This window comes from Chlorocebus sabaeus, chromosome 17, assembly GCF_047675955.1.
Source record: "Chlorocebus sabaeus isolate Y175 chromosome 17, mChlSab1.0.hap1, whole genome shotgun sequence".
NCBI lineage: Eukaryota > Metazoa > Chordata > Mammalia > Primates > Cercopithecidae > Chlorocebus > Chlorocebus sabaeus.
Window position 1 is genome coordinate 33,559,112 of NC_132920.1, and position 12,631 is coordinate 33,571,742.

General features: G+C 54.1%; 3 protein-coding genes across 24 annotated transcripts in view; 2 read left to right on the forward strand and 1 right to left on the reverse strand.

Annotated features, from left to right (window-relative positions):
* The first annotated feature begins 213 nt into the window (after window positions 1-213).
* PHF1 (PHD finger protein 1) lies at window positions 214-5,665 on the forward strand. Of its 7 annotated transcripts, none has more exons than XR_005243000.2 (15): window positions 215-438; window positions 1,465-1,639; window positions 1,722-1,803; window positions 1,910-2,005; window positions 2,416-2,516; window positions 2,630-2,778; window positions 2,956-3,051; window positions 3,258-3,326; window positions 3,461-3,584; window positions 3,695-3,762; window positions 3,953-4,057; window positions 4,194-4,372; window positions 4,463-4,557; window positions 4,818-4,898; window positions 5,037-5,665. XR_005243000.2 is itself a non-coding variant. In XM_038005973.2 (15 exons), the coding sequence occupies exons 2-15, from the start codon at window positions 1,481-1,483 to the stop codon at window positions 5,323-5,325; spliced, it is 1,701 nt and encodes a 566-aa protein (XP_037861901.1). In that variant the 5' UTR covers window positions 216-438; window positions 1,465-1,480; the 3' UTR covers window positions 5,326-5,665. The 7 variants fall into 7 exon arrangements, 5 of the variants coding, with proteins under 5 accessions (XP_037861904.1, XP_037861901.1, XP_037861903.1 ...); XM_038005973.2 differs by having other exon boundaries at window positions 216-438; window positions 4,183-4,372; window positions 4,821-4,898; XM_007972937.3 differs by having other exon boundaries at window positions 217-438; window positions 4,183-4,372.
* A 110-nt stretch (window positions 5,666-5,775) lies between these two features.
* On the reverse strand, window positions 5,776-7,588 carry CUTA (cutA divalent cation tolerance homolog). 5 transcript variants are annotated; one of them, XM_073005917.1, is made up of 7 exons: window positions 7,301-7,548; window positions 7,088-7,227; window positions 6,695-6,909; window positions 6,465-6,524; window positions 6,311-6,356; window positions 6,134-6,183; window positions 5,776-5,994 (listed from the first exon to the last, which is right to left on the reverse strand). In XM_073005917.1, exons 3-7 carry the CDS (start codon window positions 6,880-6,882, stop codon window positions 5,868-5,870), a joined length of 471 nt encoding a protein of 156 aa, XP_072862018.1. In that variant the 5' UTR covers window positions 6,883-6,909; window positions 7,088-7,227; window positions 7,301-7,548; the 3' UTR covers window positions 5,776-5,867. The 5 variants fall into 5 exon arrangements, with proteins under 5 accessions (XP_072862018.1, XP_007971124.1, XP_007971127.1 ...); XM_007972933.3 differs by having other exon boundaries at window positions 7,176-7,227; window positions 7,301-7,384; XM_007972936.3 differs by lacking the exon at window positions 7,088-7,227 and having other exon boundaries at window positions 7,301-7,588.
* A 1,285-nt stretch (window positions 7,589-8,873) lies between these two features.
* SYNGAP1 (synaptic Ras GTPase activating protein 1) overlaps window positions 8,874-12,631 on the forward strand; it is a 34,066-nt gene continuing 30,308 nt past the window's right edge. For 5 of the 12 annotated variants that reach the window (XM_007972922.3, XM_073005908.1, XM_073005911.1 and 2 more), the window contains exon 1: window positions 8,878-9,548. In XM_007972922.3, the coding sequence (XP_007971113.1) occupies window positions 9,482-9,548 (67 nt within the window). In that variant the 5' untranslated portion in view covers window positions 8,878-9,481. Of the gene's footprint in view, window positions 9,549-12,013; window positions 12,163-12,631 lie in introns of all 12 variants that reach the window. The other 7 variants (XR_005242998.2, XR_005242999.2, XM_007972928.3 and 4 more) reach the window with 5 other exon arrangements.

Consider the following 12,631-nt stretch of genomic DNA (forward strand, 5'->3'; position numbering starts at 1 on the left):
TCTCAGGTCGGAGGAAGGGGCTGAGGGGATTCCCTCTCCCACCGGGTCCGACTCTTTGCTTCCCAAGCCGCGGAGGGCCTGCCTCTTCCTCGGCGCCCTCCAGGCCTGTCGGAGGTGAGGGAGGTGGGGTGAGGTGGTGCCCGCCCCCCCCTCCGGCTCCTCCTTCCCCCCAGTCCTCCCCTCCCACCACCCTCCCCCCAACCGGTCCGTCCCTCCCCTCCCTCCCCCCCGCCGCCTCCTCCTCCTGCCGCTGCCGCTGCTTTGGCTGCTGCGTCATACGCCCCAGAGCCGCCGGGACGGAGGGGCTGGGCCTGGGGACCCCCCGGCCTCCGCCTGCACACCCCCCCCACGCCCGGACGTGCCCTCTCCGCGCGGGGGACTCGCCTAGGTCTCCTACGTCTGCCCCTGCCCGGCTCCCGGCGGCCCCAGCTGTCACCGGTAAGGAGGCGGCAGGAGGCGCCGGTGGGGGGCAGGGAGCCGGGGGTCGGCGCGGGGCGCGGGCGGGAGAGCCTCGCCGCCTTGGCCTCGGGTCCGAGCTGGGCCGACTCAAGTCCCTTCTCGGACTTGCGGTCCTGGGGAGTGGAGACCAGGACTGGGACACGCCCCCCTCCCGGGGCACTCGGAGAAGTTGTCTAACCCGGGGGCAGGGAGCCCCGAATTTGAGGGTGACCTGACATAACCTGGCACCAGGATGATTGTTCTTAATGAGACACGCAGGCCTGGGGAGACAGCCGTTTCTGCTCTGGAAAACATCTCCAGAAAAGGTCCCAAAACACATCTCTGGGCAACAGGACACCCTAATTATGATACCTCTAAACTGAGTGGTAGTCTTTGCTTCTACAACTGTAATTTCTCCTAAAATTTCAAGGCCAGGATATAATATCCCAGGAGAGCTCTGGAAGCTGGGAAACTAGCAACTAGGTTTGGGGTTGGGGGGAGGGCAGTTACCGTGAGGAGAGCCAGTCACTAGAGTTGAAAGAGGACTCAAGAAGCTGGTGATGGGTGCCTGGTGGTTTCCTATCCAGGTGTCTCAGGGATTTGGAGATGGGGGCACAGATCCTTCATTCTTGACGGCAAAATAGGCAAAGAAAATGGGGAAGTTGGCCGGGCGCGGTGGCTCACGCCTGTAATCCCAGCACTTTGGGAAGCTGAGGTGGGTGGATCATGAGGTCAGGAGTTCGAGACCAGTTTGGCCAACATGGCCAACACCTCCTCTCTACTAAAAATACAAAAAATAGCCAGGCGTGGTGGTGGGTACCTTTAATCCCACCTACTTGGGAGGCTGAGGCAGGAGAATTGCCTGAACCCAGGAGGTGATGGTTGCAGTGAGCCAAGATTGTGCCACTACACTCCAGCCTGGGCGACAGAGCAAAACTCCATCTCAGAAAAAAAAAAAAGAAAAAGAAAATGGGGAAGCTTTCTGAGCATTCATAACCTTCTCCTCCCCATTTCTTTTCTGGCTAGGCCCCCCCAGGATGCAATGGCGCAGCCCCCCCGGCTGAGCCGCTCTGGTACCTCCTCACTTTGGGACCCAGCTTCTCCTGCTCCCACCTCTGGCCCCAGGCCTCGACTTTGGGAGGGTCAAGATGTGCTGGCCAGATGGACTGATGGGCTGCTATACTTGGGTACCATCAAAAAGGTAAGACCTACCTCTGATCTTTTTCCTATTTCCCTTATCTAATTCTGGTTCCCATTTCATCCTCTTTGCTCACCCATTCCAGGTGGACAGTGCTAGAGAGGTGTGTCTGGTCCAGTTTGAGGATGATTCGCAGTTTCTGGTTCTATGGAAAGACATTAGCCCTGGTAAGACTAGAGACCTGAGATTGCACATCCCATGGAAAACAAACCTGGCTTAGAGGGGCAGAAAGAGACTTAAGGGCAGGCCCCGTGACACTGTGTTCTCTCACAGCTGCCCTCCCTGGGGAGGAACTCCTCTGTTGTGTCTGTCGCTCTGAGACTGTGGTCCCTGGGAACCGGCTGGTCAGCTGTGAGAAGTGTCGCCATGGTGAGAGGACAGGTCACCTGAATGGTCTAGCTTGCTCTTCCCTCCAGGATGGTCCTTATGTCACCTGTCATGGCCTTAGTCCCCAAGCCACTGCTCTGGCCAGGCTGCTTAGCCCTATCTTAGTCCTCATCCCCTTTCAGCCCAGGGAGAAGCAGCCATGGAAAGGGGTGGTGTAACCTTTGCAAGCAGAGGATGGTTTAACTGCATCCTTTTCTAACCATATGACCTTGGACAAGTCCCTTAACCTCTAGGAGCCTCAGTTCCCTGACTCGTAAAATAAGGATCATGTACCCTCTCATCAAGAACATGGTCAAGGATTAAATGAGATGGGTAAAGACTATTCCTGTCCCAATACCAAGCACACACAGGTATGCAATAAGTGGTCTACTATTAACATTATCACTCTTCAGCTTATCACCAGGACTGCCATGTTCCCAGGGCCCCAGCCCCTGGAGAGGGAGAGGGCACATCCTGGGTATGCCGCCAGTGTGTCTTTGCGATCGCCACCAAGGTAAAGGCACTTCCCTGTTACCCCTTCCTGTGGGAGCCTCCCATCCACATCCTCTCCCAAGCCTTTTCCTCTCCCCACCCCTCTGAAGTCATCCACCTGTCCTGTCTCTGCAGAGGGGAGGTGCCCTGAAGAAGGGCCCCTATGCCCGGGCCATGCTGGGTATGAAGCTCTCTCTGCCATATGGACTGAAGGGGCTGGACTGGGATGCTGGACATCTGAGCAACCGACAGCAGAGTTACTGTTACTGTGGTGGCCCTGGGGAGTGAGTAATGAGGGGGAGCAGACTGTGGAATGAATGATGTGGTGGTGCCTCCCAGGAAATGAAGGAAAAAGAACAGGATGAGGGTAGCACTCAGGGGGATGGGAGGTAAGTTTAGGGTTTGGGGCAGTTACGGGGAAGGGGGTTTCTGGAGGCCAGAAGTCCTATGTTCCCCCTCAGGTGGAACCTGAAAATGCTGCAGTGCCGGAGCTGCCTGCAGTGGTTCCATGAGGCCTGCACCCAGTGTCTGAGCAAGCCCCTCCTCTACGGGGACAGGTGAGACCAAGGCAGACTCTCCAGAAGCCAAGGTGTTCTCTTTCTTCGTGCTCCACCCTCAGTTCCCATGCCCGTCTCCACTCCAGTCTCTTCCCAATATCTGTAGCATTACCTCACCTGTTTGCCCCATCCTTGCTTGTGAGTCCTCCAGGGGATGGCATAGTTTTCCTGCGTAAGTGTGTGTTCTCCCTCTTGCCCACGTCCAGGTTCTATGAATTTGAATGCTGTGTGTGTCGTGGAGGCCCTGAGAAAGTCCGGAGACTACAGCTTCGCTGGTGAGCTGGCTTGGGCATGACCTCAGTGTAACTCCACACCCCTAGTATTTTACTCTGTATGCCCCAGCCTCGCACCTCAGGACTCCCCTGGCTCTTAAAATGCCTCTGTGGTCTTGGAAATTTTGTTTTTCCAGGGTGGATGTGGCCCATCTTGTCCTGTATCACCTCAGCGTTTGCTGTAAGAAGAAATACTTTGATTTTGATCGTGAGATCCTCCCCTTCACTTCTGAGAATTGGGACAGTTTGCTTCTGGGGGAGGTAAGGGGTAGTGCAGTTTTGGGGGTTGGGATGGGACAGGGAGATGTAGTGGAAAGGGGAAGAGAAGAAATCACTCTTCCCCTGGCCCCATTTTTCTTCATTCCTCCCAGCTTTCAGACACCCCCAAAGGAGAACGTTCTTCCAAGCTCCTCTCTGCTCTCAACAGCCACAAGGACCGGTGAGTTGGAGGGAAGAGGAGTCTAGGATGAGACTCAGAGATGGAGATTGGAAGCCTGGAAGGGGAGGGGCTTGCAACCCACCTGGAAGACTATGACTGAAAAGGATTGAGGAATGGTGTAAGGAGGAACTTTTTTTTTTTTTTTTTTTTTAACAGCACTGACCCTATATCATTTTTCTTCTTGCTCCAGTTTCATTTCAGGGAGAGAGATTAAGAAGAGGAAATGTTTGTTTGGTCTCCATGCTCGGATGCCTCCCCCTGTGGAGCCCCCTACTGGAGATGGAGCACTCACCAGGTCACTGGTCCAGGGGGGATGGGGGAAATTCTCAGGGTGTTAGTGCTGGCGGGTATATGTACAGAGATGGGGAGGTCTTTGGGGTGTCCGGGAGGGGGCTGGGGGGATAAGGAGGCCTCTTACAGCTTCCCTTCAGGGCAGGGCCCTGGGGGAGGGGTCTCACGTCCCCTGGGGAAGCGCCGGAGGCCGGAGCCAGAGCCCCTGAGGAGGAGGCAGAAGGGGAAAGTGGAGGAGCTGGGGCCACCCTCAGCAGTGCGCAATCAGCCCGAGCCCCGGGAGCAGAGGGAGCGGGCTCATCTGCAGAGGGCACTGCAGGTACCGGGGCAGGGGGAACCCTATGGAGCAAATGGTGGGGTGTGGGAAGGAGTCAAGGATTACCTCTCAGTCCTTTGCCCCCTCTTCTAGGCTTCAGTGTCTCCACCATCCCCCAGCCCTAACCAGACTTACCAGGGCAGCAGCGGCTACAACTTCCGGCCCACAGATGCCCGCTGCCTGCCCAGGTCAGTGCTCCTCTGCCTCTCCCCCACAAAATATGCTCCCATTTATTCACATCTTCTGGACTTTCTCACCCAGAATTATTTTCCCTCTCCCCCTTGGCTACCCACTTCTTGGCCTAGACCAACTTCTAGAACTAGTGTCTGGTAGCCAGTATTCTGGGGAAGGGAGTCCCTTGTGGGTAGTGTTTGAGCTCTGCACTTCCCCGGGGGAGAAGGTCCTGTTCCCCTGCTTCAGGTCCTGACTTGCCCCACTCCAACCCCAGCAGCCCCATCCGGATGTTTGCTTCCTTCCACCCTTCTGCCAGCACCGCAGGGACCTCTGGGGACGGTGAACCCCCAGACAGGTGAGATTCTATCTTCTATTACCAGCAATGCTCCTCTTCCCCTCTATGTGCTCAAGGCTCTTAGTCTCTAACACTGTTTCTCTGATTCACATGTGCTCTCCATTTCTGCCCATTGTTACAATTGTCTTCTCTCCCTAGGTCACCCCTGGAACTTCACATTGGTTTCCCCACAGACATCCCTAAAAATGCCCCCCACTCGATGACTGCCTCATCTTCCTCAGTCTCATCCCCATCCCCAGGTCTTCCTAGACGCTCAGCACCCCCTTCTCCCCTGTGCCGTAGTTTGTCTCCTGGGACTGGGGGAGGAGTCCGAGGTGGGGTTGGCTACCTGTCCCGAGGGGACCCTGTCCGGGTCCTTGCTCGGAGAGTACGGCCTGATGGCTCTGTGCAGTACCTGGTTGAGTGGGGAGGAGGGGGCATCTTCTGAACAGCTTGCCTCTGCCCACCTCCCCATTCACACACACCGGCACTTTCATACCCTGACCTCTGACCTCACCTACAGCTGGGATGTACCTGGAGAGATAGGGGATAGTTCTCCCTACTGCCCAGGCTGGAATCCAAGAGTGGTGGGTGGGGAAGAGGCTCTCTTCTCTACCTTCCTTCATGATTCCTGACCCCTCCATCCTTCCCATTTCCTTTGATGTTATTTTGTTACAGCTTTTTAAATATTTTTTAAAATTATTTAACCCCTGGGGGCAGAGACTGAGGAGGGAGGATGATAAGGGATCCCGGACTCTGTATGATTGAAATAAAGAGAAATAAATCTAGCAGCTCGGAGTCATTCTGAAAGATGTAGAGAATACAGGGACTAGAAGCACTTATATTCTCCCAACAAATTTGCATACATGACAAGGAAAAAACCGGCAAAAGGCAGAAAGACCTAAAGACAGGATTTATTGGGGGCCCGGTCATCACCTGGAAGTCAGAAGGCATTGAGTATCAAGGGGATCACGGCAGGAACAGGGCTCATCATGGCAGGATTGTGCTGGAGTCAGAAACTGACTCTGTGACCTGGCGCACCCACTGCAGGTATGGAAAGTTCCCCTGTTCCACAGGCAATGCAATTACCTCAGCCACTTCGTAAGGGTGCACAGAACTACAAGATAGGTGGGTGGGGGAAGGGGATTACTCAAAGATTGACCTAGAGGAACCCACTCCCTCGCGCAAGCAAGTCACATCCCCACAGTACACCCCCACAGTACACACCCTCACCCCATACATCTCAAAGTTCTCACCGAACAAAATCTGTCAAAGCCGGGACCAAGGAACTTTGGGTTTTAATCATCTAAGGGACAAAGATAAACATGGTTGAATCAAGGAGTGGGACTGAGTTCAGTTTCTCAGAAGAGGGGTAAGGGCTAAAGGGGTCAGGGATTGGGGAAATTTTGTTGGGTGGGGGAAATGTTTCTCACCATCAGCACCTCACTGTCTTCCTCGATCTTCCCTTTCCACTCATAGCTGAAAGGTCAGAGGGGGAGAGTTGTGAGGAGCAAAGAATTTCCCCCAGGAAAGAGGTTCCCAGTCAGCTCCTACAGTTAGGTTAACCCCCCAACTCCTATGACTCACATGGATGTAATCTGAGGGATGAGGTTGACGCAGGCTGCTAGGCGCTTCTCCACCACAGCCCTGGAGTGAAGAGACAGTCCCATTCAGAGTGCCCCATGACCCCAGTTTTTGTACTGGCAGCCCAGAGACAGGCTTGCAGAGCTGAAGAGAGGAGAAAGCGGCACTCTTCTGCCCCACCCCCAACTCTCCCTTCATGATCATCCTTTCTCGCTGAACATCGAGGTCCCTACCTGGCGATCTCCTTGGCGACCTTCTCGTTGGGGCAAGTGACAAAGGCTGCAGACACCGAGCCCGGAACGTAGCCGGAGCCGGAATCCGAGGCTGGCGAGGGCTGGGTCGGAGGGCTTCCAGAGGCCATGGTCAACAGGGCTCGGGGTAGCAACAAAAGGCGGGAGGCCACAGGCAGCAGCGCCGGCATCCAAACAAAAGACAGGAGCAGAGAAGCCTGAGAGCAGGAGGCGAATTCGATCTCTCCTCACCAACAGCCCAGGAAATTACACCCAGGGAAGCCTCTGCTTAGATACTCAGGCTCTGCCCTCCCTCTGATGTACCCCGAAGAAGAAAGCCCCTGAAGGTGAGAGAGAAACTTGGAAAAGTAAAGCAAAGGCTCATTTCACTCACACCTCAGGGGGCCAACCTCTGGGATTAGGGGTGCAGGTAGCGGTCGAGGCTTCGAGGACCGGAAGGGGCGGGACGGGGCCGGTCACTCACCACTCCGCCGAGCAGGACCGCGGGAGCCCGCCCCCTACTCATGCGGCCTACGCTGGTAGAGGAGAGTTGATCTCAGAGGCCACACGTCACACGGAGAAACAACCCCAGGAACAGCGGCCTCTTACCTGGGTGGCAGCCACGTGATAAGAAAACAGCGCGCACCATGTGACAGTAGAAGGGGGACCACCCGTGTTTCCAGAGCCAGCCAATCCTGGCCCTCTCGTGGCGCGGTTTGCCCGCCTCCTGATGAGGGCGGAGCGATGGGAGACTTGACCAATCGACCGCCGGATCTGCAGACGTGCGCGGAAATGGCACGCCCGTTTCCGTGTGAACCCGAAACTACCACTTGCTGGCTGAGGAGAGCCGCTGCGGCGTTCCACTGTCACGTGAGGGGGCCGGTCCTCTCCGGCGGCGGCACTCAGTGAGTGACGCCAAGTGGCCAATCACAGGCCAGCCCTGCAGGCCACGTGAGGCGAGTGCTGGCTCCAGGAAAGGGGGGGGGCCGGAGACCCCGCATAGTCAATGCGTCAGGCTGTGGTGTGGGGAATCATTCTTAAACCCCACAATGTGCCTAACCTCCCCTGCACTGTTTCCGAGGCCTTAAGGTGTGGGAGGGTCTGAGAAAGACCCTTCACCCCAACCTCAGGGGTTAAGAGAGCGCCCCCTGCCATTTTAGTTGGGACAGAGATATGCCTGGGTTTGGGAATGAACAACGCTGATCTAGAAGCCCGCTGTCCCTGGGTAGCGGGGAGTGATTAGGCAGGCATGGTCATGGCACGACAATAGCTAGGTGAGGAAAGATGCATTTTAAAACAGAGCGAGATCCTGTAAATGGGGTAGAGGATGGTGAAAATGGGGCCTAGCCATATTAATTGAAAACCCAAAGCTTGAGACAGACTACTGAATCAGAAGGAGAACGAGGGCTGCAGGATGGGGACAGTGGTGATGGTCCTTCTGTCCCCTCTTCCCTGCCTATTCCACTCCCCAGGATTGGTCCACCTCTCAGCCTTGGGTCTCCTTTCCCTAACCCATCCCCTGAGGAGCCAGGACCTGCCCTACATAACTTCCCTGGGGCCCAAGCACATCCTGTGACCCAAAAATGGAGAGAGGGGCCAGTGAGAGGCAGAGAGGTGGGAGGAGGCGCAGAGAAAAAAGCTCTTGCCACTGCCCCCACCCAATATTTCCCCTCCCTTCAAGGTCTGAGGTCATTGGTCTGGTGGTGGGGATGCCTCGGAGTTTCCCAGGCTGACGTCAGGGTTCTACCTCTCGGAGGTTCTAGGGCAGGGAAGTGGGGAGGGGAGGTTCCCTGAGATCTCTGTCTTTGAGTTTGGAGTTTGTCTCTGAGACAGATTTCGGAGGGGTCTTTCAGTATTTGTGTGGAGATCTTTCTTAGGACTGAGTTTCCTTTTATGTTTTTGGTTTGGGGGGTTTCTATGTTTCAGGGTCTGTGGTCGCACTCTGAGGTCTTTCGAAGTCTTCTTCATGAATTTTGGGTCTCTGAGTTGTCCATCTCTGGACCAGCTGAGGTCTCTCTCTATCTCCCCTTAAATCTGGAGTGTCTCTGTCTCTGAGTTATCAGTCTCTGAGATCTGAGTCTGGGGTCTCTCTCTAGGTCTGAGTTCTCTAAGCTCTAATTCTACATCTGGCTCTTTCTGAATCTGGGCCTCATCTTTTTCTGAGTCTAGGTCTCAGGTCCTGGTCCCTGAAATCATCATCTCAGGGTCTGGAGTCTAAGATGTCTGTGGGTATGGAGAACCCTTTTGAGCCTGGAATCTCAGATTTTGATCTTGGGTTCCTCTCTCTGGGGGATCTGGGGTCGTTTTTTCCTCAAATCAGGAGTCTCTTTTCCTCTAGATTTTGGGCCTGTGTCTCAAATTAACCCACGGTGGGGGGTGGTGAAGTATCTTTCTCTGTGGGTCTAGGGTCTCTCTCTCAGGGTCTGGGGTCTGCATCTTTAGCACCTCTGTCTTTCTCTGGTGTGTTTTTGAGTCAGGGGTCTCTCTCTCTCACAATCTGGGCCTCCCCGAGTAGGGGTGGGGGCTGCAGAGTCTCTCCCTCCTCCTCCTCCTCCTGCTCTCTTAGCTCTCGCTCGCTCCCCCGCCCCCCCTCTCTCTCGGCTGCCGCTGCTGCCGTTGGCTCTTATTCTCCTCCTCCTCCTCCTCTCTCCTCCTCTCTGCTTCTCTCTGCTCCTCTCTCCTCCTCTCTCCTCCTCCTCCTCCTCCACCTCCTCCTCCTTCTCCCCCTCTTTCTCCCCCTCTTTCTCTCTTCTTTCTCCCCCGTCCCCCCGCCCCCTCCCCCCAGGCCTGATGAGCAGGTCTCGAGCCTCCATCCATCGGGGGAGCATCCCCGCGATGTCCTATGCCCCCTTCAGAGGTACGTGGTGGGGGGAGGGGGAGGGCCATATGGGGGGCAACAGGGGGAGGGGCAGGGGGCGGGGGAGAGTCGGGGCCAAGGGAGGGGAGCGGCTGAAATGGAGAGAGAGGGGAGGACCGGGAAGGCAGGGGTGGGAGCAACCGGGAAGGAGGGATTGGAGGCCAGAGGGATAGGGGTAGATAAGGGATGGAGGGGCCAGGAAATGGGCCTTGAAAGGGGGCTGAAGGGAAAATGATGAAGGGGAAAGAAAGCGCCAGAAAGGGGTGGGAAGGTAGAAGGATTGGGTTGGGGAAAAAGCTGCAGAAATAATTTGGGGGTGGGAGCTGAGTGATGAGGAAAACATCAAGGAAATAGAGGGACAGAGTCTTGGAAGAGGGGCTAGGAGGGAGAAATGAAAACATAGGGGTGAAAAGAGAAGCCAAGAAGATGTGGGGGGAGAATTTGGTGGGGGACTCAGAGTATGGTAAGGGGTGGAAAAAGAGAGGAGGATGGAGGGAGAGAAGGGGCCAGATGGAGAGAGAGGGAGGCAGTGGGGGGTGGGGGGATGGAGGGTCCAGATGGAGGGAAGAGAGGAGAGATGGAATGGTGGGGGAGGGGAGACCAGGGCAGGGGGAGGGCCAAATTATGTGTGCTTGGTGGGGTGGCAATATAAGTAAAATTAAGTGATGGGAGTAGGGGACAGGTTAGGATCCTGCCCCAGCCTCTGACCCTCTTAAAGGCTCTTGACCAGTGAAATGTAACCTCTGGGGTCTTAATGCTGTCTTCACTTTATCACTTTTACCCCCTTCCCCCACCCCTCCAATCCTTATTTCCATTCCCCCTCCCTCCTCTGCTGTCCATCACCTATATCTTTCCCCCCATATGGTGTCCGTTCCTTATATGAGTCCCCCTTCTGTCCTTCCCCTATATCAGTCCCCTCTCTGGTGTCCATTGCCTCTCTCTATCTCTTTTCTATGTGGTCGCTCCCTTATATCTCTATCGCTTCTCTACTAGTCTGTCTTGACCCCTTGTCATAGCCCCCGCATTAGGTCTGCCTCCTTTGCTCTGACACGTCCAGTCGAGCCCTTCAGGTGTATTGCCTTGCCCCTAGGCATTTACCATCATTTCTGCCTCCTTTTCTTTTATATCTACTCCTATTATTTGTCCCCCAGACCATTCCTTGTCACCACAAGTCTGTGCCTACCCACTTTCCCTTAATACCTCAACTCTTATTATCATTTCTCTTTTCTTGTCTCCTCTACTTATTGGGGTGTTGGAGATTCGGGTTACAAAGACACAGGTTTTGATGATTAGAACAAGGGATCCCCATCTCAGCCCTTAAGAGATTTCTCATGCTAGTAAAAATTTTCCCTTTCTCAGTCATGTTCCTCTGCCTCTTGCATCTGCCTCCCAGAATCAGTCTTCACCAAGTCCAGACAGTGTGTGTGTGTGTGTGTGTGTGTGTGTGTGTGTGTGTGTGTGTCTGTGTGTGTGTGTGTTTCTAGAGTTGTTCCTAAGTTCCCTGCTGCCAGGAGAAAGATGCCCTCTGAAGTCTAACCTGCCTCCCTTGGCTGCAGCCTGAACCAGCCCTTTCCCAAGATGCTTATGTGTATCAACAGATTTCTCTTCTGAGTATACCAAATGTCTAAGTGCGGTGGGCATGTTGCCAGCAATGTCTGTAGTTTCAGAGGCTAGGTATTGGTGATCTTTGTGTCTAGAGAACATTAGTTAGTCTCTGGAAATGGGTTGAGATAGAGTTTCAAAGTATTGTGGTTTCTAGATGGTGGACATTCTGAGGTGGACATTCATCGCTCACTGTGATCTGGAGGCTGGGTAAATTTGAGAGATATATTTATAGACAGAAAAGGGCTGAATTTGCAAAACTCTGCTACTCACTGCATTCTGTTGGAATGAAGCTCAAAGACCAGTTCTCCTGCAGTATACTCATGGTTATCCCATAAAAGTGACAGAGTTTGATCTTTTTTTCCATCTAAAATCTGATACCTTAAGCTGATTTCTCTTTGCTGTCACCAATGTGACATCTCTCTTACTTCAATAGGGCCTGTGTGGCATTGGGGTTTAAAGGAGAGGCAGTTTGCAGGAAAAGCGGTATGGCAAGAACAACAGAATTGGGGAAGGAGGACCCTGGGATCATCTCAGCCATGGGTGACACTTGGTCTACTATTCTCTCTTCTGAAAGTTTTATTCCCATCTCCAGCTCTCGTCTTTGGAGGCCCTTCTATGTCACCAGGCCTGGATATTCCATTCTTTCCCCCGACCTCTTTATTCCTCAGGCTCTTCACTGTGCCTTGGGAAGGCTCCTAACCATATGGAGTGGCTTCCATCCTGTCCATTGAGACTAGGTGGGGTGAGGTGGTGGGGGCAGTGTTGAATCTCTGGGCACTGAATGGGGGAAGAGATAAATTTGGTCTCTACTCGTCCAAACAAGGGCATATTTCTCACATTCTGCCCTGGCCCCTCCACAGCCAGATGCCGACAAAAGCCATCTTCTCCTTAACACCAGAAGAACCAGAACGTTCCCTAAAGGATGAACAGGGTTGAACTAGGGGAGGAGGGCACAGAGGAGGGAGAGTTGGGAGGGGAGGCCCTCTCATGTCTCTGACTCTGTGAACAGGTAAGCTCCCTGACTTCCTCTTTTCTAGATATTTAGCCCTCTGAATCTCATGATCCCAGTGTTCCTACACACACACCCCATCCTTCTTTTCCACAGCTGTGTAGCTTTCCTCATACTCTTTTATAGAGGGATGGTGCCACCTTCCAAGTCCTTGTCTTCTGCAGCTATTTGGATGCCTTCCTCTACCCAGATATCTGACACCAACTTCTCTGTTTTTCTCCTGCCAATTTTGTGGCATCTCCACCTTATTTTCCTGAAGTAGATGGAGAGCTCCTTCTTCTTTCTCTGCCCCCAAACGTGTACCTTCTCTGTCATATAATTCCCGTCCCTGAACCTCTGCATTTCTTCCCCCAAGTCTCCAGAGCCTTCTGTGATGTGATCCTCTCCTCTTTTCCCCTATGTATAAATGCTTGTCTTGTGTTCCTTTAGAGTTGCCAGGTGCCTCACTTTCGACTGTGATCTCCTGAAG